At 61.3% G+C, this 26,928-nt stretch overlaps 2 protein-coding genes across 6 annotated transcripts in view; one reads left to right on the top strand and one right to left on the bottom strand.

Annotated features, from left to right (window-relative positions):
* The window catches only part of SCAP (SREBF chaperone), a 55,861-nt gene extending 50,085 nt beyond the window's left edge, over positions 1–5,776 (top strand). For all 3 annotated transcript variants that reach the window (XM_065830306.2, XM_065830307.2, XM_065830309.2), the window contains 5 exons: positions 218–300; positions 1,234–1,400; positions 2,181–2,261; positions 3,468–3,674; positions 4,429–5,776. In XM_065830306.2, coding sequence (XP_065686378.1) covers positions 218–300; positions 1,234–1,400; positions 2,181–2,261; positions 3,468–3,674; positions 4,429–4,674 — 784 coding nt within the window. In that variant the 3' untranslated portion in view covers positions 4,675–5,776. The remainder of the gene's footprint in view (positions 1–217; positions 301–1,233; positions 1,401–2,180; positions 2,262–3,467; positions 3,675–4,428) is intronic.
* Positions 5,777–5,867: 91 nt separating this feature from the next.
* PTPN23 (protein tyrosine phosphatase non-receptor type 23) lies at positions 5,868–25,695 on the bottom strand. Of its 3 annotated transcripts, none has more exons than XM_071805452.1 (25): positions 25,548–25,695; positions 23,108–23,182; positions 22,214–22,341; positions 21,910–21,986; positions 20,476–20,525; positions 18,145–18,276; positions 17,739–17,819; positions 16,771–16,902; positions 16,502–16,549; positions 16,198–16,254; positions 15,230–15,288; positions 14,733–14,812; positions 14,407–14,521; positions 13,896–13,961; positions 13,452–13,597; positions 12,287–12,607; positions 11,409–11,563; positions 11,142–11,293; positions 10,801–10,980; positions 8,294–10,613; positions 7,460–7,644; positions 7,156–7,260; positions 6,917–7,055; positions 6,709–6,822; positions 5,868–6,614 (listed from the first exon to the last, which is right to left on the bottom strand). In XM_071805452.1, the coding sequence occupies exons 1-25, from the start codon at positions 25,629–25,631 to the stop codon at positions 6,099–6,101; spliced, it is 5,517 nt and encodes a 1,838-aa protein (XP_071661553.1). In that variant the 5' UTR covers positions 25,632–25,695; the 3' UTR covers positions 5,868–6,098. The 3 variants fall into 3 exon arrangements, with proteins under 3 accessions (XP_071661553.1, XP_065688474.1, XP_065688473.1); XM_065832402.2 differs by having other exon boundaries at positions 5,868–6,629; positions 7,460–7,641; XM_065832401.2 differs by having other exon boundaries at positions 5,868–6,629; positions 25,548–25,694.
* Positions 25,696–26,928: the final 1,233 nt, after the last annotated feature.

Raw genomic sequence — 26,928 nt, 5'->3', positions numbered from 1 at the left:
GATCAAGCTTCCCTGTGGCCAGAGCTGTTCCACCAGCCACTTCTTCCTCCAAACATTCCATCTTTTTAGGAGCTGAATGTCCAGAATAATTCCAGGCTGGGCAATGGGACCTTTGGGTCTCTGGTTTTTGCGCTCTGCCTCGGAAGGTGTCTGCTCTCAGGGCTCTCACCCCATCAGAGCGGGGAATGGCCTCTCATCACCCACCTTTCTCCCCCAGGATCGTCGCTGCCCGTCTGAACGGCTCTTTAGATTTCTTTTCGCTGGAGACACACACGTCCTTGAACCACCTGCAGTTCCGAGGTAAGCAGGCATCCCAGCGCGCTCCAAGCTCCGCCGAGCTGTTCCTGCTCCCTTGCCTCCCTGCAGCCAACTCTCCCTCGCACCCGCTCCCTAAGCTGTCGTGATAGCGATCCCCTCAAAGCAGCCCGTGCCAGCTCCCGTGGACAGGAAGATTTGGGGAGTTCCCTGCGCAAGGAGAGCATCTTGAGTGCTGTTCTTCTCCAGTGCGTGGATCTGGAGGCCAAGGCGCATGTTCCAGGGCCAACTCTGCCCCGTACCTCTTTCCTCTCCCACTTCTCGCGTATTTTCTCCCTTGACAAGGTCTGTTGTCACGTTCATACACCATGTAGCCCCACACACTCACGGTACGGCTTGTGGCCTTGGCACAACCACAACACACACCAAACCAGTCTGTGGGGGCCACTCGTTTGTGGTGCGGTGGCTCCTTTGGGTCTAGAGTGGTCCAGAGGGCCGAGAAGCCCTGGCCTTGCTCCGGGAAAAGAGTTTCATTCCTGGAGGGGTGCCCTGGGCTCCACAAGCTGCAGAGCTGGCTGTGGAGCAGGTCTGCAGGACAGGGCTGACTCTGGAGCTGACATTTCCCTTCAGGGCACAGAGTTTTGTGCCCTGCTGTCTGTTTGGCCTCTCTGCAAGGGGAATCGCAGTGCTTGGGCTTCAGGGGTCTCAGTCTTGTAGAAGACTTGACTGCAGAGGGGCTGTGGATCTGCAGATGGGAGTCCCTCTGCTGAGGACCCCGTTGGAGACCCTTGCTCTGGTTGTCCGTGAGCACTGACCTTCTGCTGGTGTCAGCCAGAGTGCCAAGCCTTTGGCACTTCACATTCCTTAAAGTTCAGCATCCAGGCATCCCCGAAACCACATAATTTCTGGGTGACGTTAGTCGTGCAGTGTCAGACTGTGTGCGCTGCAGCGAGGGCTTACCCACACGTCTCGCCGCAGGAGCCCCGAGCAGGAGCAGCATCCCGTCCTCCCCCGTGTTCAGCAGCGGCGACGTCGTGTCCTGCCAGCTCACCCACACCGTGTCCTGCGCCCACCAGAAGCCCATCACGGCGCTGAAGGCTGCGGCGGGACGGCTGGTCACCGGCAGCCAGGACCACACGCTGCGGGTACGGCTGGCGCGGCGGGGATGGGGGACGGGACGTGGGGACCCCAGCTTGTCCCAGTGTGGGCAGGGGATGCCGCTTGTGTGTACATGCATGAAGGGAGGCGAGTGCTCAGGGTGGGGTGCTTGGAGTCCAGTCCAGCACCTTCCTGAAGCTGCCGCTGTGAGATCTGTCTGCGGGGATGTGGCTCCTCGCTGGAGTTAGGACAGAGCCCTGGGAGAGGCTGTGAGATCCTCTTCCCGTAGGGCCTGGCTTCTGGGGTACCCCCTGTCTCAGCCACAGGATGATTTTGGTTGGAAAAGACCCTTAAGATCACAGAACCACAGAATCATTTTGGTTGGAAAAGCCGCTCAAGACCATCAAGTCCAACCATTCCCCACCCCTGTCCCTGCCCCATGTCCTGAGAACCTCATGTCCGTCTGTCCAACCCTCCAGGGATGGTGACTCCAGCACTGCCCTGGGCAGCCTGTTCCAATGCCCCACAGCCCTTTGGGGAAGAAATTGTTCCCCAGATCCAATTAATTAACAAATCCAAGTCTTCCCCTCATCCCTTCAGCCACGCACGTCACTTCCGTGCCCTGTCACTCCCTGACAGGCGTCACCCTCCTTCCCCGCCCTCGCTGTCCCTCGCTGACAGCTCTGACTGTGCCGTATGAGGGGATGGTGCTGTGGGAGATTAAAGTGAGATCCGTTACCTCATTAGCAAGAGTGATTAAGCCTGGGTGGCGTGGTTCTGCAGCCCAGCTGCCCCACGGGTTCTCACTCCTCCTCTGCTGCCCGCAGGTGTTCCGGCTGGAGGACTCGTGCTGCTTGTTCACGCTGCAGGGTCACTCGGGAGCCATCACGGCCGTCTACATGGATGAGGTACGGGGCAGCTGGCTCTGCGCCGGGGGAACATCTTCACACACGGCTGCTGAGCAACCGGCCCGGGAGGTGTTCCCTGCCCGTGAACTTGGCCCTCCTGGGACCCGCTGGCTCCCCAGAGGAGCTGCTGAGCTCAGCTGGCAGCAGCGCTGCAGGGCTGGAGAGGGGAGCAAGGCTGAGGACAAGGCCTGGCAGAGCCCACTCTGCCCTGAGCCTCCAGGGAGATGGGGGAGCACCGCAGCTGGGCGTTCTAGAACTCAGTTCAGTGAATTGAGGGTTCTCTGCACCCGGGAAGCTCAGGGCTTTGTTACCTTGAACGGAGGTGCAGAGGCGTGGAAGCCACCAAGGCAGCAGGGTCAGCTCCTCATCCCGCATTCCTGCAACCCCAGGTTCCAGTGTGAGTTGGGGAATGAGCTGTTGGAGAGCAGTGTAGGGGAAAGGGAGCTGGGGGTCCTGGGGACAGCAGGGTGAGCATGAGCCAGCACTGGGCCCTTGTGGCCAGGAAGCCAATGGTACCTGGGGTGGGTTAGAAGGGGGTGGTCAGTAGGTCAGAGAGGTTCTCCTGCCCCTCTGCTCTGCCCTGGGGAGACCACACCTGGAATATTGTGTCCAGTTGTGGCCCCTCAGCTCCAGAAGGACAGGGAACTGCTGGAGAGAGTCCAGCGCAGCCACCAAGATGCTGAAGGGAGTGGAGCATCTCCCGTGTGAGGAAAGGCTGAGGGAGCTGGGGCTCTGGAGCCGGAGAAGAGGAGACTGAGGGGGGACTCATTCCTAGGGATCAATATGGAAAGGGGCAGTGTCAGGAGGATGGAGCCAGGCTCTTCTGGGTGACAACAGTGACAGGACAAGGGGCAATGGGTGCAAACTGGAACACAGGAGGTTCCACTGCAAGAGGAGAAGCAACTTGTTGGGGGTGAGGGTGTCAGAGCCTGGCCCAGGCTGCCCAGGGAGGTTGTGGAGTCTCCTTCTCTGCAGACATTCAAACCCTCCTGGACCCCTTCCTGTGGAACCTCAGCTGGGTGTTCCTGCTCCGGGGGATTGCACTGGTTGAGCTTTCCAGGGCCCTTCCAACCCCTGACACTCTGGGATTCTGGGAGTGCTGGGAATACTTAAATATAATGGGCTCGTGTTCCGTGGCATCCCGGGGGGCAAGGGAAGGGCACTGTCCTCGGGGGTTCCTGACGCGGGTCTCCTGTGTTCCTGCAGACGATGGTGTTGGCGAGCGGCGGCCAGGATGGTGCCATCTGCCTCTGGGACGTGCTGACGGGGAGCAAGGTGAGCCACATGTACGCCCACCGCGGGGACGTCACCTCCCTCACCTGCACGGCCTCCTGCGTCATCAGCAGCGGCTTGGACGACGTGATCAGCATCTGGGACCGCAGCTCAGGAATCAAGCTCTATTCCATCCAGCAGGTTGGTAGCTGGGGAGCAGCCAGGGAAAGGATGAAGGGGCTCCTGCGCTTTGCTGAGACCCGCCAAACCCCACCGGCCACCTGGGTCAGCACCAGTGTCAGCAGGCCCAGGGCAGTGACCGTCCCTGTGCTGGGACCTGGGGAGGCCAAACCGCGAATCCTGGGGGCAGTTTTGGGCCCCTCAGGCCAGGAAAGGCCTTGAGGTGCTGGAGCGAGTGGAGAGAAGGGAACGGAGCTGGTGAGGGGCTGGAGCACAAGTGTGATGGGAGCGGCTGAGGGACCTGGGGGGTTCAGCTGGAGAACAGGAGCTGAGGGGAGACAGGGACACAAAGAAACGGCCTCAAATTGCACCAGGGGAGGTTGAGGTTGGATCTGGGAACAATTTCTTCCCCAAAGGGCTGTGGGGCATTGGAACAGGCTGCCCAGGGCAGTGCTGGAGTCACCATCCCTGGAGGGCTGGACAGACGGACAGGAGGTTCTCAGGACATGGGGCAGTGCCGGGGGTGCGGTAACAGTTGGACTCCGTGATCTTGGCGGGGCTTTTCCGACCAAAACGATTCGATGATTCTGTTTAAATTCCACGTGCTTTGGAAAACTTCCTTGTTTGTAAACGTAATGTGCCAAAGCTCAGAAAAAAATGGATCTCTTACCTCGCCAGGCCGCCCTGTTCTGCCGTGGGGCTCCACAGCCCCATCCCGCTCATGGGCCCACCCTGGCACAGCAGCCATGGCTCTGACGTTCTCCGTTCCCCACAGGAGCTCGGCTGCGGCGCCAGCCTGGGCGTCATCTCCGACAACCTCCTGGTGACAGGCGGCCAGGGCTGCGTCTCCTTCTGGGACATCGGCTATGGCGACCTGCTCCAGACCGTCTACCTGGGCAAGAGCAACGAGTCGCAGCCGGCACGGCAGATCCTGGTGCTGGAGAACGCCGCCATCGTCTGCAACTTCGGCAGTGAGCTCAGCCTGGTCTACGTGCCCTCGGTGCTGGAGAAGCTGGACTGAGGCGCAGGGGCTGAGCCGGGGGGACGGGGACACTCGAGACCCTCCCGTAGCCGTGGGCAGGTGAGGGGTTGGCGCTGGGCAGCTGCTGCCGCAGGTGAGGGGACGCCGGCTCTGTCACCCTGTCCCTGCCGCTGTCACCCTCCCTCCTTGTGACCTGGACTCGTGTCACCCTGTGCACTGCAGCGTCCTCCTCATCTCCCCGTTTCCAGCATCTTTCCCTGGGGCTCCCCAGCTGTGCGATGGTCCCGGGGCTGGTGCCCTGTGCAAGCTTAGCTAAGCCAGGCCCAGCAAATTCCAGCTCATTCCCAGCCCTTGATGCAGGGGCAGCTCCCAGCGCACAGAGATCATCGAGGAGCAGCTGCGAGTGTCAGCCCCAGCCCCGAGAGGAGCAGCAGGGGCTGCAGCCCTCAGGGAGCCCCCAAAACCAGGGGGAACAGGGCTGAGCCCCCCATGGCACTTGGCCTCCGTGTGCCTTAGGGCGCGGGCAGAGCCCCGATGCGCCTGTCCTTGGGCTGGCGCTGTCCCCACGGGCTCCTGCCCTATTTATTTATGTGCTGTATATAGTTATTTATTGGGGAGGGTGGGAGTGGCAGCTCTGGCCTCTCCAGTGCCGGCTCGGACCCCCTGGCCACCCCCCTTGCAGCAATAGCACCTTCCTCCCCCTCCTCCTCCTCCTCCCGCTGCGGGGCCAGAGGAGGTTTTGCTCAGGTTGGGAGCAGCCCCTGCGCCCCCCTCCCTGCGGGAAAAGGGGAGAAAGTCCCTTGGGCTGCAGGGGGGGACAGTCCCGGGGGTCCCACCCTGCCTGGGAGTGCAGCCGAGGCCGAACCCCCCCAGCGCCCGCGTCCCTCGAGGAAACGCCGATAACGTCTGTTAATCGAATCCTGGTGATTGTAGAGGCCCCGGGAGCCCAGGGACTGAAACCGGGGTGCACCCCGGGGAGCTGGGGGGGCAGCCCCGGTCCCGCCCCCCCCCCCCCCGGGTCCCTCCGCCTCGGGTGGCCTTAGCCCAGCTGTACCCCCGTGCGGTACAGGGGACGCTTTTTGTACCAGATCGTGTTTTATAATGAGTACAAGGATACCGCCATTAAACTGAACTAACCCCAGGGTGGCTGTGCTGCTGCTGACCGCCCCCCCCAACTCGGGAACCCTCAAAAACGGAGGGGGAGGTGGGCCCCCCCCACCCCACACCAGCACTGCAGATCAAACTCTTTATTTTAGTAGCAAAGAGCTGAAAAAAAAATCAGTTCTAAGTGGAGTCAAAGGAAGTGGTGACACCTGTACAAAGCAGAGACCGGGGGGGCAGGGGAAGGCAGGACCCCCCCATACCCCACCAGTGCCCCCACCCACCACTCCCGTCCCAAACCGGGGTGACCAGGGACGGCAGCACCTGCAGTGCAGGGTCTGGGGGGGACACCCCCCCCCGCCTCACGTCTTGTTGAGCGTCCAGAGGGGGTCCAGCATGCTGAGGGGGTCGTCGCTGGGCCGGGGGCCCCGCAGCCCCTCGCCCGGCTGTGCCTGCAGGAAGTTCTGCTTGTTCATGCGCTGCTTGCCCTTGAGGGACGCGTCCAGCGTGAAGGCCTCGGGCGTCAGCGACGCCAGCAGCTCCAGCGAGGACAGGGGGGCGGTGGGGGGGGGCACTGGTTCCCCCCCTGGCACCTCAGGGGTCTCCGTGACGTGGTTGCTGCTCTCGGGGTCAGCGGGAGGCTCAGGGACAGGGGGCTGTGGTGGGGAGGGCTCGGGGACACCGATTCCATCCGTCACGCCATCGGGAAGCGCCGGTGTCGTCTCCGTGTCCACCGCATCAGGTGGGGGGGCAGGATCGGGCATCCAGCCCCCCCCCAGCTCCCCGCTGACCCCCCCGGGCTTGATGCTGAGCTTGGCAATGGTGGCCTGGATGGAGCTGATGGGGACGTCCCCCCCCAGCACCAGGTCCTGGGGGTCCTGGGGGACATAGAGCTGTGGGAGAGATGCCCCGTGAGCCTGGGGGATGGGAGAGACCCCCCCCACACACCTCGACCCCCCCCCCCGCACCCACCTTGGGGGAGGCACTGTTGGTGGCCTTGGGGACAGCGGGGACGCCCACGCCGTGGCGGAGCAGCAGCTGCTCTGCGTGCAGCAGGACGGCCTCGTAGCAGAACTTCAGGTGCAGCTGCAGGACGAGGAGGAAGATGAAGGCAAAGTGACAACCCCTGCACCCCCGAGGCAGGGGTCCAGCCCCCTGCCCAGGCCCCCCCGTCCCGTACCTTCTCCTGCAGCATGTGCTTGCGCTGCCGCCGCATCCGCTGCACCAGCTGCGCCAGGTCGGGGATGCCGTTCCCCGCCTCCACCTCCTGCACGGCCGCGTACAGCAGGCAGAAGGCGCCGGTGCGACCCACCCCGGAGCTGCGGAGAGACCCCCGGCCCCCCCGGCTGTGACAGGCCTGGGGGGGCGAAATAACCCCAACCCCATCCCCAGCCCCATGGGAACCCCCGACCCACTCACCTGCAGTGCACGACGACCGGGGTGTGCAGCGGGCGCTGGTGCAGGTAGTGGCCGTGCACCTCCTGGATGAAGCGCAGGAGGCTCCCCTTGCTGTCAGGCAGGCCCCTGGGGGGGGACAGGCATTTAGGGTGGGGGAGACACTTACTAGGGTGGGGCTCCTACCCCCAACCCCCCACACGAGGAACCAGTGCTCCCCAAACACCCCACGTGGGAACCCCCCACCAGCCAAGGGGTCCCACAGGGCTCCCCCGAACCACAGCAGGACCCCCCAAGCTCCCACCCCCCCGTGCTCCCCCCATCTTACAGCTCGGGCCAGGAGGTGAACTGCAGGTGCACCACGGTGCGCTTGAGGCTCTGGTCGCGGTACTGCAGCGTGATCATGCGCTCCACGTGCGTGGGGGTGACCTTGAGCCCCGTGAGGATGAGGGTGATGGGTCCCTGCACCACAGGCTGGCCCCGCTCCGGGGGGAAGTACCGCAGCACCTTCTGCTGTGGGGGGACACGGGGGGAGCCGTCAAGAGGGTGACTCTAACACCCTCCCTAGGTGATGGTCCTGTCCCTCCCTGGTCCCCAGCAAGGGCTGGAGCTGCTGTGCAGTGACCCCAGTGCAGGAGAGGGGTGAGGGGGGGGGTGGTCCCCACTTCTGGCCCCAGGGATGGGTCTATTTCAGAATCACTGAATTACTTGGTTGGAAAAGCCCCTCGAGATCATGGAGTCCAACCATAACCCACCCCAGCACTGCCCCATGTCCTGAGAACCTCATGTCCGTCTGTCCAGCCCTCCAGGGATGGTGACTCCAGCACTGCCCTGGGCAGCCTGTTCCAATGCCCCACAGCCCTTTGGGGAAGAAATTGTTCCCAGACCCAACCTCAACCTCCCCTGGCGCAACTTGAGGCCGTTTCTTTGTGTCCCTGTCTCCCCTCAGCTCCTGTTCTCCAGCTGAACCCCCCAGGTCCCTCAGCCGCTCCCATCACACTTGTGCTCCAGCCCCTCACCAGCTCCGTTCCCTTCTCTGCACTCACCCCAGCACCTCAAGGCCTTTCTTGGTGCGAGGGGCCCAAAATTGACCCCGGGACAGTTCCAAAGATCCAACCTCAACCTCCCCTGGTGCGACGCGTTTCCAGCTCGAGGCCGTTACCTTGTCCAGCTCCTGCTCCGACACCAACATGACGATGACCGAGACCTTCTGCTCGTAGATCATGAGCCAGAAGTCGGCGGCGGTGCCCAGCAGCGGGGCCTGCGTGGCGATGACGGTGGGGCAGTAGGGCGACAGGTCCTCCACGCGGCTGGCGTTGATGTAATCGTCCTTCCCCGAGCGCAGCACCACGCGGTTCCTGTCGTAGGGCATGATGTCCTGGTGCCGGTTCTTCATGGAGTAGCAGCGGGCGATGGCGATGGAGAGCTGGCGCGCGTCGCGCTCCTGCGCGTCCTGCAGCTCCTTCCAGACGCCGTCCAGCTCCCCCGGGCGCTCCAGCAGCGCGCGGAACCGCTCCAGCTCCGCCAGCAGCCGCCGCAGCCGCTCGGGCTGCTCGTAGGGGTCGTTCTCGATCAGCTGCACCGCTCGGGGCTTCTGCCCGTCCTGGGCGTCCGCCTTGGTGGGCTGCAGGGGGGGCTGCCCCCCGCCCGCCTTGCAGCCCCCGTGCTGGCTCTCGGGGCTGGAGGACAGGAGGTCATCGGTGGAGGAGCTTTGGCGCTGGAAGGGGACGTCGCCGGGTGCCGGGGTCAGCGAGGGGGGGGGACGCTGGGACAGGCCGGTGGAACCAGGGACCAGCGGCGGGGGCTGCATGGGCAGGGGGGGCTGCGGGGAGGGCGCCGGGGAGGGGACCAGGGGACCCTGGACCACCAGGCCAGGGCTGGCAGAGGGGGGAACGTGGTGGGGACCGGCCTGGCTGGCAGGGGGGGGTCCGGGGGGGCCCATGGCCATGGTGCCGGGGGGCGCAGGGCTGGGGCAGAAGGGAAGAGCGGGGGAGTTGGGGGGCAGCGGCTGCAGCGCCCCCAGTGGGGCCTGGAGGGGCTGGGGGGGCGCCCCGCTCTGGCCAGGGGGCCTGGGGAAGGGCAGCTTGTCCTGCCCGGGGAGGGGGAACAGCTGGGGGGGTAACGGGGGCTGCTGCCCCCCAGGGAAGGGCTGCTGGGCAAAGGGGGCCTGGGAGGGCAGCGGGGGCCGGGCGGGGGGCTGGAAGGGCAGCGGGACGTGGGCTCTGCCCCCCAGGAAGGGGCCTGGGGGGAACTGCCCCTGGGGCCGGGGGGGCATCTCCATGGGCTGCAGCTGTGCAGGGGGGGCAAAAGTGCCGGGGTGCTGCCCAGGGGGAAAGGGGTGCTGGGCCGGCTGCCCGAAGGGCTGCAGGCCCCCCGGGGCGTAGGGGAAGGCGGCCGGAGGGGCCCCCGGGCGCTGGGGGGGCAGGAAGGGGCCAGGGAGGCGGGGGGGCGCGGTGCAGCTGGGGATGGGGGCCTGGACACTGTCCACCGTGGTGGTGGCCGGACGGGGGCCCGGGGGGGGCTCAGGGACACCCATGGGTGCTGCCCCCAGGGCAGGGGGGCGCAGGGGGGCAGGGGGGGGCACCCCCGGCTGGCCCAGGGCGTAGGAGGGGGCTGAGCCCGGGGGGGGAACGTGCTGGGGGGACGAGCGAGGGGGGGGCACATGGGGGCTCACATAGCCAGGCTGCACTGGGACCGTACTGGGCTGTACTGGGACCGTACTGGGCTGTACTGGGACCGTACTGGGATGCACTGGGACTGTGCTGGGCTGTACCGGGACGGTGCCGGGCTGTGCTGGTCCCATACTGGGTTGTACTGGGACAGTACTGGGATGCACTGGGACCATGCCGGGCTGCACTGGGACTGTACCAGGCTGCACTGGTCCCATACTGGGCTGTACTGGGACAGTACTGGGCTGCACTGGTCCCATACTGGGATGCACTGAGACTGCGCCAGGCTGCACCGGCACCGTACTGGGCTGTACTGGGACCACGCCGGGCTGTACCGTGACCATGCCAGGCTGCACTGGGACCGTACTGGGCTGTACTGGGACCACGCCTCGCATCAGCGGGGGAGCCTGGAAGAGCTGGGGTGCAGCAGCAGCCGGGGCCGCGCCGGGAGCCCCCCCGGCAGCCTGGTGGGCAGAGGGCGGCAGCAGCGGCCCCGGGGTCCCCCCACCGGCGGTGAAGGGTCCCGGTGCCGCGGTGGGCACCGCCGGCAGCCGGTAGTGGCCGGGGGGCAGCGGGGGCCCCGGGAAGCGGGCGAGGGGCTGCAGCGGGGGCCGCAGCGCGGGGGGCAGCGCGCCGGGGGGCAGGTGGCCCAGGTGACCGGCCAGCACGTCGGGGGGGAGGCCCCGCAGCTCCTCCGGCAGCTCCGGCAGCGCTGCCAGGTCAGCGGCGTCCAGCGCTCCACCGTCCGGCTCCTTCCTGGGCAGGGCGGGTTTGGGGGCCGTGGGGCGGGGGGGCGGCTGCTTCTTCAGCTCCCTGCCGGGGGGGGACGGTGGGGCTCAGCGTGGGGCTGCACCCCCAAAAACCAACCCCTCCACCACAGCCTGGAGCACCCAAATGTGCCGCCCGCCTCCCGGGGGTGTCACACCGAGGACCCCAACCCCAGATTTACATCCCCTCCAGCCCCGGCCCGTGTCTCGGTGACGATGACGCCACCACCTACTTCTCCAGGATCTGCTGCCTGGTGGCCTCGGCGGCTTGGCAGGCGGCGCGGGCTTTCTCCAGCAGTTTGGTGGCTTTGCCCTCCAGGTCGGTGTAAAAGTCCTTCCCCTCCTGCGATTTCTTCATCAGGTCCTCATAGGCTTCGTAGGAGGCCACCAAGGTCTGGACGGTTGTGTTCCACCTGCGGGGACACGACCAAAACCGGGTGTCCCTGCTGCTGGGATCCAAGGAACCCACCAGCACCCACCTGGGATGGACGCCTGGGGTGGGAGAGGGTTGTTCCCATGCACCTGGACACCCAGGACACCCAGAACCCCCCCAGAGAATCCTCTCCCCACTCACTTGTGCTCCACCTCGGCCAGGGCCTTGCGCACGGCCGCGTATTTGACGTTGGCGTCCGTCAGTGCCTTCAGGACGTTCTCCTGGGCAGCCAGGTTCTGCTCCAGGTAGACCTTGATCTGGTCATACTTCTTCAGCTGCTCCTCAAAGAGTTTCTGGCGAGAGATTTTGGGATTTAAGGGGGTTTAAGCAGCTGGGGGGGCTCAAGGGGAGGCTGGGACGGGCTCCAGCCCTAGCGGGATGTCCCCAAATGTGGTGGCTGGCACCCACCTTCATCTCGGAGCGGTCGGTGGTGACCAAGGAGGTGGTGATGTCGTCCTTCTGGATCATCTCGCGCAGCTGCTGCTCCAGGGACATGCGCTGGTCCCGCATCTCCTGCACCTTCCCCAGGATTCGCTTCAGGTTCTGCAGCACCTGCTTGTCATCTGCGGGAACGGGGAGGTTCTGAGCAGCCGCACCGCAGCTCGCGGTGAGGTTTTCAGGTCAGGGTGACCATGAGCATGGCCAGAACCCCCCAAGATGCAGTTCTGAGGTCAGGGTGACCATAAGCATGGCCAGAAGCCCCCCCAAGATGCAGTTCTGAGGACAGGATGACCATGAGCGTGGCCAGAATCTCCCCAAGGTGTGGTCTCGAGGTCAGGAGGACCATGAGCATGGCCAAAAACCCCCCAAGATGTGGTTCTGAGGACAGGATGACCATGAGCATGGCCAGAACCTCCCCCAGATGCGGTTTTGAGGTCAGGTTGACCATGAACATGGCCAGAACGCCCATAAGATGCAGTTTTGAAGTCGGGATGGCCATAAGCATGGCCAGAATCCCAACAGGGTACGGTTTTGAGGTCAGAAGGACCACGAGCATGGCCAGAATCCTCCCAAGATGCAGTTTTGAGGTCAGGGTGACCATGAGCACGGCCAGAAGCTCCCCAAGATGCAGTTCTGAGGACAGGATGACCATAAACACGGCCAGAACCTCCCCAGGCTGCGGACCTGAGGTCAGGGTGACCATGAGCATGGTCAAAAACCCCTCAAGATGTGGTTCTGAGGACAGAATGACCATGAGCGTGGCCAGAACCTCCCCAGGGTGCAGTTTTGAGGTCAGGATGGCCACAAACACAGCTGGAACCTCCCCGGAGTGCAGCCCCGCTCACCTTCGGTCAAGGCCGGGGAGGGCAGCGCGGCACGGACCTGCTCCAGCGGCCCGCTGAGCAGGCGGAGGTTGCCGATGTGGAGGTTCATGGCCTTGTGGAGCTCGGTGTTGGTGAAGCTGGCCTTCTCGTGCACCTCCAGGTACTTGGCGCACTCCTTGCTGACCTCGGCCAGCCCTGGGGACGGCGGCGGGGGGGACCCCTGGGGGGCCGGGACCTTCCCCAGCAGCTCCTGGAGCTTCCGCTCCTGAGCCTCGTCCTCCTCCAGGAGGTCCCTGATCTCCTTCAGAGAAGCTTCCACGTCGGTGAAGACCCCGGAGAGCACTGCAGGGAGAGACATGGACTGAGCCAGCGGCTACGAGCTCTCCCGGTATCTTTTTATTCCAGACTTGACACCAGGCATTGATCCAGCAGCCTGAAGAATAAATCTGGTCATGAGTGAGCAGAGAATCACGGAGTCATTTTGGTTGGAAAAGCCCCTCAAGATCATCGAACCAAACTGTTCCCCCAGCCCTGTCCCTGCCCCATGTCCTGAGAACCTCATGTCCGTCTGTCCAGCCCTCCAGGGATGGTGACTCCAGCACTGCCCTGGGCAGCCTGTTCCAATGCCCCACAGCCCTTTGGGGAAGAAATTGTTCCCAGATCCAACCTCAACCTCCCCTGGTGCAACTTCAGGCCGTTTCCTCTCGTCCTAAAGACGAGGACATCCCAGCCCAAGCACCTGGTGCTGGGTTCAGGGTTGTTTGCACTGGGGAGATGTTCACAATGGGCTCTGACAGCACCGACTCCCTCGGTTGTGAGGAAGCAGCATCCAGGAAGAAATTTTTGATGCTGAGGGTGCAGGTTGCCCAGAGAGGTGGTGGATGAACCATCCCTGGAGACATCCCAGGCCAGGCTGGATGGGGTTCTGAGCAACCTGAGCTGGTGAAGATGTCCCTGTCATGGCAGGGGTGGCACTGGGGGAGATGGGAAGGTACCTTCAACCCAAACTGTTCTGATCCCCCACGAGCAGCCAGCAGGAAAATCACTTTGAAGTGAAGGAATTTAGATGGACAAAGAACTGGCCACCGGGGTGGCCGTTCCCAATGCCACTATCAGGCAGGGAGCAGCGTGTCCCCAGGGCCAGCCCGGACACCCCCATGAGCCCTGCGTGTCCCCGTGTCCTCACCCTGCATGGACTGGACGAGGTTTTTGACGGTGTCGGGGCGCACGCTGAGCGCGGCGCATTTCTCCATCAGGACGGGGGGGATGTGGCTGTACATGTCCAGGTTGTCCACGGTGTCGGGGTCCAGCTGCAGGGAGTCCATGAACTGGCTGCAGGGGACAGAACAAGCTCCTGAGTGGTGGTAGAGTCCCCCCAGGTCCCCCTGGCCCAAACCACAGCCAGCTCGGTGCGCGGTGTCACCCCCCATGGCCTGAGCAGAGTCACAGGGCGGATTTGGGGACCAGTCACTGGGACTGGAATGCGCTGGGGGATGCCCCGGAGCTGGTGTGAGGGGGGGAAATCCAAGGAGGGGACAGTGGGGACACCCCATGACAGGCCACAGGGAGCCCAGAACCCCGCGTGGGGAGGAAGCGCCCAGGGCCCTGCTCGGGTACGGCTCACACGTACTCCAGCACTTCATTCTTGGCTTCGATCTTTGCCATCACGTCTCGCAGCAGCTTGGCCTTCTCTTCACTGGAGGACAAAAGAAAAATTTAAGAATTAATGTTTCAGCGTCGTGAAAGGAGTAAGGAAACCTCCACCGTCAACCACAAGAGCTCTGAGCCCCACCGGGACTGGCCAGAGCCTCATCTGTCCCCAGGCCTGTCCCCGCATCCTTTGGGGCAGCAAGAGAAGCTCCAGCTGCCAGGAGTGACGCTGGAGAGGAGCCAGCCACAGGGACAACTCGGGGACACTAGCGGCTCCCTGAGGAAATCAGAGCAGCCAGTTTGGTCCCCGCCAGCTCCCCTCGGCCTGGGGAGAGGCTGGGCTGGTGCACGGGATCCTTGTTGAGCTTGGTGACAGAGATCTGTGTCCCCAGCTTGGTGCTGGAGCTCGAGGTCCCCAGCTCGGTGACAGATTTGCACCCCCATCTCTGTGACCAGCTGGTTTCTGGCTCCAGTGTCCACCCAGAACCCACCTGTAGAGAGATGAGGCCTCGTGAGCAGCCATGGGCACCAGTTTGGCAAATATATCGGGGCCGGTGACAGCTGGATCCGTGGGGTTGACCGGAAGAGCTTTCACCAAGGGGGCACCTGGGGGGCGAACACACAACACACGCCTGTCTGATACCTGCACGGGGAGCTGCTTGGCCCCAAAACGGGTGCTCGTGCTCAACGCCTTCATTCACAGCAGATCCCCACCATGGCACGAAGGCCCCAAGGGTGCCAGAGCCCCCGTGGATTCACCGAGGGTCACCGCGTGTCCCATCGGGAGCTGGCAGGAGAGGACACGGCCCATCCTCACCTTTCACAGACTGCAGGGTGTCCAGCGCAGGCACGGCCTCGTGGTAGATGAAGTCATTGTCCTTTTTGGCTGAATTGTACCTGCAAACAAGAAGTTTGGTGAGGAGCAGAGGGCACCCCTGGCTCCCCAAGCTGTGGGATCAGGCTCTGCCTCTCCTGGGTTCGCTCCAGGGAGGCTGAAGAGCAGACTTCCTGGCAGCTGCACGTCCCCAGAGCCTTGGGGAGCACGAGGTGCTTGGCTCTGTACCCCGGGGAACACTGGGGACACTCTCCGCTTGGCTCTGCACCTTGAGGTACACTGGGGATGCTCCCCAGGAGACACTGGGGGCACTCCTGGCTTGGCTCTGCATCTGAGGCAATGTTGGGGACACCCGCCACTTTACTCTCCACCTCAGGGGACACCGGGGACACTCCTCAAGCCGCTGTGGCCACCAGACATTTCCAGCCCCCAGAGAAGCAGGACGGTCATGTCCAGGGTTGCCCTGCACAGGGACTCACTTGCCACCGATCACGTCCATGGTGAACCTCAGGGCTTCCTGGACGGTTTCTGGCTGGCCCTGCAGGAACGAGAGCGAGTCAGTGTGGGCAGGGGACGTGTGTCACCATCCCTGCAGCCAGCGGCAGCCCCATGTGCTGCGTCTGCAGCCCCAGCATGCCCGGGAGGCAGCGGCAGCCTCGGCAGCCACCTCTCCTTGTGCGCCATGCAGATGCCTGCAGGCTGCCCCAAATCCTGTGTACCAGTGTCACACGCTGCCACAGGTCTGTCCTCAGTTTCCCGACAACCCAGGGACGTGCAAGGAGCCCACGGAAGTGCAGGGCTGAGCGCTGCAGCCCCACGGTCCTTCGGGGGCTGCCCACATGCTCCTGAACAATTAAAATCAAACCAACCCCCCCTAAAGAGTTGTCTGGAGCACAAGTGTGATGGGAGCGGCTGAGGGACCTGGGGGTTCAGCTGGAGAACAGGAGCTGAGGGGAGACAGGGACACAAAGAAACGGCCTCAAGTTGCACCAGGGGAGGTTGAGGTTGGATCTGGGAACAATTTCTTCCCCAAAGGGCTGTGGGGCATTGGAACAGGCTGCCCAGGGCAGTGCTGGAGTCACCATCCCTGGAGGGCTGGACAGACGGACAGGAGGTTCTCAGGACATGGGGCAGGGCCAAGAGTGCAGTAACAGTTGGACTCAACGATCTCGAGGCGCTTTTCCAAACAAAACGGTTCTAACTCTACAAAGCCCTGGCAGACCCAGCAGCCAGGAGACACCAGAGCCTCGGGATGTCGCAGGGGAAGCAAAGTGACGCTTTAAGAAGCCACCACAGGTTGCCAATTCAGTCAACAGCAAGGGAAGCTTTTAAACTGCCACCATTTCCCATCTTCCCACTCTGGCATCCCACTGGCCTGAGCTGCTGATCCGCACAGGAACTCCGAAAAAAACCCACGATTATTGCTCTAAGATGGAGCAGAACGCACCTTCGCCAGCTTGATCGCTTCGTTGAGTTTATCCAGAGCGCTCTGGAAGTAGATGACCTGCAGAGAGACTGGGAATTAGGGCTCGTGCAGAAGTAGGTGCCCTTTGCTTTGCACAAGACCATCCCCAGCTGCAGCCTCCTGCAGCGTAACGGGGCTGAGAACACCCACAAACACTGGTGGGGTGGAGGACATTGCTGGTGACACACTCATGTCCCCAGTGCCACCAGCGTGACAATCTTCCAGGATTCAACCCTCCCAGGGCAGAATCACAACCCAGAGCCTGGCCCGGATGGGATCTGCTTACCCTCTCCCCAAACTTCTGCTGCTCCTCAGCCTGTTTTCCCATGTGCAGCTGCGAGAAAACACACAAGGGGTGTCAGAGCTCCTGAAGTTGAGGGAAATCTTTGAAATGGACAAATAACCCCCAGAGCAGCCAAAGCCCCCTCATCCTTCGTGTTGAGGTGAGCACTGCTTCACAGCGGGTGTGAGCAGCCCAAAATGGGGGTGGGAGCACAGGGCAGGTTCCCTCACCACAGCCAAGCAGCCCCCTCCCCAGTTCGTCTCCTCACTTACATGGGCCACAGCAGCAAAATAATAGATTTTCATTTGCACCAGCTTCTTCCAGTCCTTCTGGATCTTGCCCAGCAGCGAAGCCGTCTCTGAGTTCTCCAGCGCCCGGCAGGCCTCTTTGTAGTAATCCACCACCTGTGAGGAGAGGGACAGTGTTTGGAAAGGGACCTTAAAGCTCCCCCAGTGCCCCCCCTGCCATGACAGGGACATCTTCACCAGCTCAGGTTGCTCAGAGCCCGTCCAGCCTGGTCTGGGATGTCTCCAGGGATGGTTCATCCACCACCTCTCTGGGTACCTGGGCCAGGTTCTCACCACCCTTAGTGACAACAATTCCTTCCTCATGTCCGGCCTGAATCTCCCTCCTTTAGTTTAAACCATCACCCCTTGTCCTGTCACAACAGGCCCTGCTCAAAAGCCTGCCCTCATCTTTCTTCTCAGCCCCTTTTAAGTCTGGAAAGGCCGCACTAAGGTCTCCCTGGAGCTTCTGTTCTCCAGCTGAACACCCCAACTCTCTCAGCCTGACCCCAGCAGAGCTTTTCCAGCCTCGGGTCATTCCTGGGGCTCCCCTGGCCCCTCTCAGCAGCTCCATGTGTGTCCTGTCTGGGGACCCAGCGCTGGACCAGCACTGCAGGGGGGTCTCACAGAGCGGGGCAGAGGGGCGAGATCCCCCAAACCTGCTGGTGACACAGCCCAGGACACGGGTGCTTTCTGGGCTGCCAGCGCATGTTGCCGGGTCATTTCCCGTCTTTCATCCCCCAGTGCCCCCAAGTCCTTCTCCGCGGGGCTGCTCCCCATCCCCTCATCCCCCAGCCTGGAGTTGTGTTTGGGATTGTCCCACCCAGGGGCAGGACCTTGCACCTGGCCTTGCTGAACTTCCCAAGGTTCCAGGACCCCACTTCTCCTGGTCCCTCTGGATGTCACTGCGTCCCTCCGGAGCCTCTTACGTGGCAGAGTTCTCCCCAGGAGCTCACCTGGGCACTGATCCGTGCCACCAGGAAACTCTTCCTGTTGTCCAGCATGGATTTCTCCAGGAGACACTCCTGCGCCTGGCCCTGCCGGAGAGCAGAGGGGAATATTCAGTTTCCATGACACCTCTGTGTCCAAACCAGCACCAGGACCCCTCAGCTACAGCCCCTTTCTTGAGAGATAAGTCAAGCACAGTCACCACCAGCCCCAAGGGATGCCCAGAGCCTTCCCTCCTCTTCCTCACCACCTCCCCAAACCGTCTTCCCCCCAACAGGAGGGATCCCCTCTTGCCCACAGCACCCCAAGACCCCAAACAACCCTCTCCCAGTCAAGCAGCAGCTGCCCCTGACATGTACAAGAAGTCATCCCAGTGTCACCAGTACCCTGAGAGCGGCAGAGCCCAGTTCCTACCAGCATGAGGTTGATGTTGAGGCTGAGGATCTGGTGGCTCATGTCCACGCTGTAGGAGTGGGGGAAGTGATCACGCAGGTATGTGAAGGCACCGGCCGCACACTGGAAGTGGGTGCAGGAAACCTTCATGCCCTGAGGAGACAGGAGGATGTGTGTTGGGTGTACGCACACTGCTGGACACCAGGAACGTGTAGAGAAGACTGGAAAAACAGCCGACTCTCTTCACACGGGGCACTGGGGCCATAAACCCCAGCTCAGTGGGGGGTTTGATGCTCCCTGCCTCCTCCGAGACCCCAAAAAGCAGCCGCCAGAAGCCTGGGGTGAGTCCCTGGGGCTCTAAAAAGCTCTGTGTGTGTTTCAAATAGCATCAGATTGTTGTCAGTGCTCAAAAGAATGAATGCTATCTGGAACGACTAACCTAAAGATACGTAAATCCTTTCAGTTTTAGGTCAGTCTGCTCATATAACAAAGAGTGACTTGCAAAACACCTGATCGCGAATTACGGACACTGAGAATCACAGAGTGTCAGCGGTTGGAAGGGCCCTGGAAAGCTCATCCAGTGCAATCCCCCCGGAGCAGGAACACCCAGCTGAGGTTCCACAGGAAGGGGTCCAGGCGGGTTTGAATGTCTGCAGAGAAGGAGACTCCACAACCTCCCTGGGCAGCCTGGGCCAGGCTCTGACACCCTCACCCCCAACAAGTTGCTTCTCCTCTTGCAGTGGAACCTCCTGTGTTCCAGTTTGCACCCATTGCCCCTTGTCCTGTCACTGGGTGTCACCCAGAAGAGCCTGGCTCCATCCTCCTGACACTGCCCCTTTCCATATTGATCCCCAGGAATGAGTCCCCCCTCAGTCTCCTCTTCTCCAGCTCCAGAGCCCCAGCTCCCTCAGCCTTTCCTCACACGGGAGATGCTCCACTCCCTCCAGCATCTTGGTGGCTGTGCTGGACTCTCTCCAGCAGTTCCCTGTCCTTCTGGAGCTGAGGGGCCACAACTGGACACAATATTCCAGGTGTGGTCTCCCCAGGGCAGAGCAGAGGGGCAGGAGAACCTCTCTGACCTACTGACCACCCCCTTCTAACCCACCCCAGGTCCCATTGGCTTCCTGGCCACAAGGGCCCAGTGCTGGCTCATGCTCACCCTGCTGTCCCCAGGACCCCCAGCTCCCTTTCCCCTACACTGCTCTCCAACAGATCATTCTCCAACTCACACTGGAACCTGGGCTTGTTCCTGCCCAGATTCCAGACTCTACCCTTGCCCTTGTTCTATTTCATTACATTTCTCCCTGCCCAACTCTCCAGCCTGTCCAGGTCTCTGATGGCAGCACAGCTTCCAGTGTCACCACTGCTCCCAGCTTGGTGTCACCAGCAAACTTGCTGACAGTCACTCTATTCCCTCATCCAAATCATTGATGAATATATTGAACAACACCGGCCCCAGCACTGCCCCCTGAGGCACTGCACTGCATCCAGGCCTCAACTGGACTCTGCCCCATTGACCACGACTCTCTGGCTTCTTCCCTTCAGCCAGTTCTCAGTCACCTCACTACCCGCTCATCCAGACCGCACTCCCTCAATTTAGCTGTGAGGATGCTGTGGGACACTGTGCCAAATGCTTTACTGAAGTCAAGGTAGACCACATCCACCGCTCTGCCATCATCCATCCACCTCGTCATGTCTTCACAAAAGGGTATGAGGTTGGCCAAGCACGACTTCCCCTTGGTGAAGCCACTCCTGACCTTGCAGCTTTAGACATTTTGAAGCTGTGCAATTAGCTGAGTCACTTTAACACGTATCTCCACACTGCTGGATCAAGTGTCCTTTAGCTGGATGTTGCTCATTATACGCTAAAAGGATTATATAATGCAATATGCAAATGTGTAAACAATTGGCTCTTTAGGGTGCAAACGCAGCGATAAGATTTTGTACATAATGCCCATTAATTTTCTTGTTGGCGTGCTGGCTTTATTCCAGCATCCAGACCTGCACAACTCTGTGCCAAACAATATCTCATCTCTGTGTGCTAATCTGGCTCATTGTATGCACACCAGGTACAGAACCCTGGTCTGGGGACAACAAGATCTGTCCCTCCTAAGGGAGGAGGGTCACATTGGCCAGCGAGCAGGCAGAGTGTCACCAGAGCAGGGACAGACACAACCATGAGGGGTGGCCCCTTGTAACACTCTACTAGGTGAGAGCAGTCACCCCGAGTTGGTGTGTGACACCGAGAGCATTGTCACCACCCAGGGCATGGAGGAGAAGTCCTTGGTGCTCGGCTGTTAACCCCACGGGAGAGAAAAGAAGTCGCCACGGGAGGATGCGAGGGATCGTTACCTCCTCAGACACTCGCTTGTCCATGGCGCCCAGCATGGAGTGCAGTGCACCTGTGGAGAGAGGACAGTGGCTCAGGGGATGAGGGGACCCTGCCAGGCCCCCTCACCACTCCCGGACACCAGGGGTCTTGTAGGAGAAGCCTAAACCTGTGGTGAGGTGGCCAGGGGCACCCAGCTGACTCACGGTGCCAGAGGGACGTGGGGAATGTGGCACTTGGGGTGCACCGGTGTGAACAACCACACACATCAATCATTCAGCAGAGGAGAGTCCCGGGCTGGAAATAAACCCTTGATATTAAAAAGTGAGTATACAAGGATTAAAAAGTGAGTATCTAACGCCGTCCTGGCTTAACAGGTGTCTTTCTACAATTTTTAGGGAGCAGATACTTCTTGAAAGGGACCTGGGCACCACAGTGGCTCCTGCTGCCTTGTGTTGCAGAGTGTGTGGCCCTGCACACACTTACTTGTGTGTGGTTTAAGCTACACCCTGTGTGAGGTTTAAGCTAAACCCACGTGCGGTCAGCTGGGAGAGCTGAGCTGCATTAAGTGTCCAGAGGCTCAGGGACACCTCCCCCAAAAAAGCCCTCACTCTGAGCCATGATTGTCCGTGGCTGGAGAGCAAGGGAGTGGCCCGAGGGTGAGATTTGCTGGTTTTACACCCATCTGTACTTTTTGCAGGACAGGGTTGGGGGTGAGCTGGGCAAAGCCCAACTGCGGCTGTCACTGTGCCAGAAAGTGCATTTATAATGTCACAACCCAACGTCACCCTCCTTCATGCAACTTCTGAGCACAACGCGGGGCAGTGCACGACCAGGAGGGACAGAGAGGAGACAAAGTCAAGTTCTGGTGAGATCTGACACTGAGCACCAGCCCTGGAGTCTGCCCAGGTAGCCAAAAAGGCCACAAGCATCCTGGCTGGTACCAGCACTGGTGTGGCCAGCAGGCCCAGGGCAGTGACCGTCCCTGTGCTGGGACCTGGGGAGGCCAAACCTCAAATCCTGGGGGCAGTTTTGGGCCCCTCAGGCCAAGAAAGGCCTTGAGGTGCTGGAGTGAGTGGAGAGAAGGGAACGGAGTTGGTGAGGGGCTGGAGCACAAGTGCGATGGGAGCGGCTGAGGGACCTGGGGGGTTCAGCTGGAGAACAGGAGCTGAGGGGAGACAGGGACACAAAGAAACGGCCTCAAGTTGCACCAGGGGAGGTTGAGGTTGGATCTGGGAACAATTTCTTCCCCAAAGGGCTGTGAGGCATTGGAACAGGCTGCCCAGGGCAGTGCTGGAGTCACCGTCCCTGGAGGGCTGGACAGACGGACATGAGGTTCTCAGGGACATGGGGCAGTGCCAGGGGTGCAGGAACAGTTTAATTTGATGAGCTTTGGGGTCTTTTCCGACCAAAACAATTCTGTGATTCTAAGAGGCAGTCGGTCACCAGGCCCTTACCCAGGTTGTAGAGGATACACGCCTGCTCGTACTTGATATCCTCGTGTGTCACCGTCTTGCCTGAGAAGATCTCAGTCCTGCAAGGAGAGAAGCCCAGTTACCAGTTGTAGATGGAGGCACTGGTGTTACTGGGTATGGGTCACATGCCAGGGGAAGGGTTTGCGAGGAGCCACGTTCCCACAGAGGTTTGGAGCAGGGACCCTCCTGTCTGGTGTCTCCACGGGCACCCAACCGAGGCGCTCGCAGCAGTGACGCCGCGCTCCAGGCAGTTTTGGCTTTATAACCGCACAGACGCCACACTCACCATGCGATGGGCACCGCCGCCTCCTGCTCGGCGCCCATGGGGATGCGACTCTGCAGGTAGTGGAGCTGGCCGAAGTATTTGCGCAGCGTGCTGCAGCCCTCGAAGTCGCGGGGGACATTGACAGCACTCTGGAAGGGAGAGAGGAAGAGGAAGAGGCTGCCCCGGGGATGGGACCGTGCTCAGGGTGACGCATTGGGCAGGAATAGGCACCGGTCTGACTCGTGGTGAGATCTGCGGGCAGGAGGGCATGGCCAGAGCCCGGCATCGGCTGCCGGCCATGAGATGAAGCAGAAAAACAGGTCTGTTCGCCTAAAAATGAGGCTGGAGGGAGCAGCTTTATGGATCCAGAGCAACCGGTTTGGGGATGAAACTCCACTTTGCACATTGGGCTTACGGCCTTGCTACAAAACCCAGAGTGCGGCACAAACTGCACTGGCCCTGGCTTGGGGAGCGTCTCTGACCCTCACCAGCTGGTTTTGCCACCTGTGGCTCAAGTACCAGCTGCCCAGGGCCTCCAATCTGCTCGGATGACCGCAGTGACTAACACAAGCATTTGGGCTCTGCAGTTGAGAGCAAAGGGTTGGTTCCTTCCCTGCAAAGACCTCAGGCAATTCCCTCCCCAAAAAGGAACTTGAAATCAACACAAACCCCCCAAATTCTGGGAGGTGGACACAGCAGAGCCCTAATACCCAACCCTGCACACTCCTTGCCAAAAGCCTCGTTCATGGCCCAATGGTGAGGAAGAGGAGCAGCCACGGTGGTGTTTCAGCACAGCTCCTGGCGTGGGGAGGTGGTGGAAGCCGGTGGACATGTCCTTGATGCACCAGTTCCCCCAGTTGAGCTCTGGCAGATCCCACTGGTGCTGCGAGGGGTTTGGGACAAAGCCCCACTTACCTGCCGGAGCTGCTCCAGCTTCCGCAGCTCCTCATTGTAATTCTCAGGGTTCTCCCCATAGTTCTTCAGGACAAACTGGAAGAGGAAGAGAAGGGTAAGAGCTTGCCCTGACACCCAGAGCCACCTTCCCAGCCTTGTGCCGGAGCGACCACCAGTAGCTCCCTGGGAAAGCCTGGGACTGGCAGTGTAGAGGGGTTTGTTTGCTCCCCAAAACCTTGCCCGGCTCCCACTGAACCTCAGTACAACGCAAAGTTGGGGTGCAAGGTCCTGTGGAAACACCACTCCATGGAGAGGCACCAGTACAATATGTGCCAGGAGCCAACAGGGACCTCGGAGCTGGGGCAGAAAATCTGGAATCAAGGGGCCATGAGGTCCCAGGTTCCATCTCCCCAAACCTGCCTCTGGCAAGGGTTTCACAAAATCACAGAATCATAGAATGTTAGGGATTGGAAGGGACTTCCATATTTCTCTGATCACAACAGCATTGGGAAGCATGGCACTGCCCGACTGCAAGCAGTTTGGGATCCTCCAAGGGTCCAGGCAGGGATCCGCCACCTCCCCAACAGCGCCAGACATGGCCGGGACCCAGAACTGCCGGGCTAAGGGAACTTGGGGACATTTGAAGGGCTGCTCGTGCCCTCTGGCACTTAAGCTCAAGGTTAAGGCCACTCAGTGCTGGAGAAAGGAGGGAAGTTTCCTCTCCTCCCACTCTGTTTCAATCAGGGCGCCGTGTTTCTGCTCCCCACCACTTCTCACATGCGTGTTTCCATCAAACACCCCATGGCTCACAAAACACACAAAAATGCTGCTGCACACAAAAATGCCCTGAACAAGCCACTTTTGATAAGTCACTGTCCCTCAGGCCCAGCTCGGAACTGGAGGCCACTGTCCCCTCTGCCACAGCTCCCATGAGGTGGCACCGCAATGGCTGCTGCACCTTGTCCCAGCCCGCACGGCATGACTCAGCTGGGTCACCCTTCCTCCCGCTGCAGGGACGTCCCTGTCACACTAATGCTGCTGCTGGGGTCTGGCAGGACACCAGACCCCTCAGCACCCCAAAAAGCCATGAGGTGGGACGCAGGCGGTGGCAGGAACGCAGAAACCGCCCCCCCATCCTCCTTCCACATCAATAAATCATGATTTTCATCCGGAGGCAGTACTAGGAAGCACTGGCCATAGGTGGAGCTTGTTTACAGGAGCTTTGTTAAGCACTTCAGCTCCCTTAAGCCATCGAGTCAGTCCCTGCCGGGGACAGGTTGTGTCCCCTGCAGGGGAAGGAGTCTGTCACCTCGCACCCATTGAATTCTCAGCTTCTCTTCGATGGGCTGAGGGCTTTTAACTGACGAATGATCAGCCAGCCCTGGCTGCTGGTGGTGGGAGAACCGGATCCCCGCTCCCCAGTTCCCCCCTTTGACACAAGAGCAGAGGAAACAGAGACACGAGGGCTCAGCCATCGCCGCCCCGGATCTCCTAATGACACCAGCTGCAGCATCCATAACGCCGGACCCAGTGACTCGGGAGTCAGCGCAGTCACATGTGGCGGGGACAGACTTGCCAACTCACCGCTCGTCCCCGATGCGGCTGGGGTGGGGACAGCCCCGGGGACTCCCCCCTCCCCAAGCTCTGCGGACCCACTGGCCCTGGGAGGAAGGTCCCACAGCCCTGAGGAGGCAGTGGGGCCAAGCTGGGGGTGGATGAGGCACAGATGGGCTCCTGGCCTTGCTCCCCCTGTCTCTCTCTGCCCCACCACACCCCAGAGCCCCCCAGGGCCCTGCCTGCCCAGTGCCCCCACAGCCCTGTCCCACTCATCCCCATTGCCAGACACCCCCCTCAACACCCCCAGCTACCAGCCCCTGCTCCACCAGGGTCTCCTGAAAATCCCCAACCCTCTGCACCCCAAAGACTCCTCACCCCCCCTGCCCCACACCCTAAGCACTCCCCTTCCTCACAGACCCCAAACACTCCCCACAGATCTCCCCTTCCTCTTTCAGGCCCTCCTCATCCTCACAGACCCCACACACCCCTCCAGGAGCCACTGACCCCCCCAAACACACACTCCAAGCATTCCCATCCCTCACAGACCCCAGAGACCCCCTCTCTCCCCTCCAAGCACTCCTCTCCCTCACAGACCCCAAATAACCCTTATGGAGCTCCCCGATCCCCCTATTCCCCACCCCTCAAGCACTCCCCTTTCTCACAGAGCCCCCTCCCCAAGCACTTCTCTCCTTCACAGACCCCAAACAACCCTCGCAGATCCCAAACACCACTCAAAGACCCCAAACACCACTCAAAGACCCCTCCTCCCCCTCACAAACACACCCCTTCCTCACAGGCCCCTCACAGGCCGCTCCCGCCCCGCCCCTCACAGGCCCCACCCGCCCTCCCCGGGTCCCTCACCGGCCCCGGTCGCTTCCCCCCCGCGCCCCGACCCCGGCCCCACCTTCTTGACGGCGGCGTTGAAGGCGAACTCCCCGGCCTCCTTGAGGTCCAGCCAGATCATGGGCATGCGGGGCACGGCCTCCATCCCGGCCTGCGCCCGCCGGAACCGCCCGCCGCCGCGAGGCCTCACGGGAAACCGAGTCCTCCCGCCCAGCCACGCCCCTTCCGGTGCCGCCGCGCCCTATGAGGTGCCGTTCCCATGGCGACGCCCCGCCCTCCCCGCGGTGTTCCCATGGCGACGCTGCGCCCGCCTTCTGAAGGCGGGGCGAGGGTTGTTCCCATGGCGACGCCGCGCTCGCTGATAGGGGGAGACGGGTGTTGCCATGGCGACGCCCCGCCCCCGGAAGGGCACCGGCGGTTCCTATGGCAACGGCCGTGCCCAGTCAGGCCGGGCCTAGTGCAGGCCCGGGGGCACCGCGCCCGATTATATTAAATAGCACAAAATAAACCATCTCCGGTTTATTAACATGTGAGCTGAACCGCTGTGCACGACCGGGGAGCTGGGCCAAGAAACCTGCGCCATGATAACAGCAAAGGCTTCCAGTCCTGAGTGGCACTGGCCAAAAAATTGCCAATTGAGAGATTAATCGAATAATCAAAATGTGAATTCTTTCGGAGCTGTGTCTTAGGGCTTGGATATTTTTAAGGCATCCTCCTTTGAACTGGTGTAGTTAATTAGCTGTGTTAATTAGCCTTTTTCCCTTGATCTCCTGTGGTTCTACCAGTATCATGATATATATTTAATGTTCAGCCCTTCCCATGTCCGAGGCCACCAGGTCTATTCTAATAACATGGTTATTATCAGAATAATGTTCCGTTTTATTTTCCTACAATACTCTATTAATTCAATCGTTTGAGCTCTTCAGGTCGTTAGCGGTGAACACCGGGTGTTGGGGACATTGGGACACAGGGACACCAGGACATCGGGACATGGGATGTGGGGACATCAGGACATGGGGACATTGGGTATGAGGGACACTGGGGCCCAGGGCCATCGGGACCCAGGACATGGGGACATCAGGACCGAGGGATCTTGGGACACAGTGACATTGGGACGTTGCATGTCAGGGACACAAGGACATCGGGATCTGGGACACAAAGACGTTGAGACACAGGGTGGCAGGGATCTCAGGATCTGGGACATGGGGACACCAAGACACTGGGTAACAGGGACACCCCATCCCAGCAGATCCCACCCCAAGGACCCATAGATCACATCCCCCCCATCCCATCCGTCTCTCTCACCACATCCCACCCCACCCCATGGATCCCATCCCATCCCATCCAACAGATCTCACCCACCCCAGACATCCCACCCCATCCATTCATCCCATCCCAGCTGCTCCCAGCCCATCCATCCCATCCTGTCCATCTCCCCACAT

Source organism: Patagioenas fasciata, chromosome 2 (genome assembly GCF_037038585.1).
Source record: "Patagioenas fasciata isolate bPatFas1 chromosome 2, bPatFas1.hap1, whole genome shotgun sequence".
Classification (NCBI taxonomy): domain Eukaryota; kingdom Metazoa; phylum Chordata; class Aves; order Columbiformes; family Columbidae; genus Patagioenas; species Patagioenas fasciata.
Note: the sequence above shows the minus strand (reverse complement) of the source record. Positions and strands in the feature narration are given on the sequence as shown.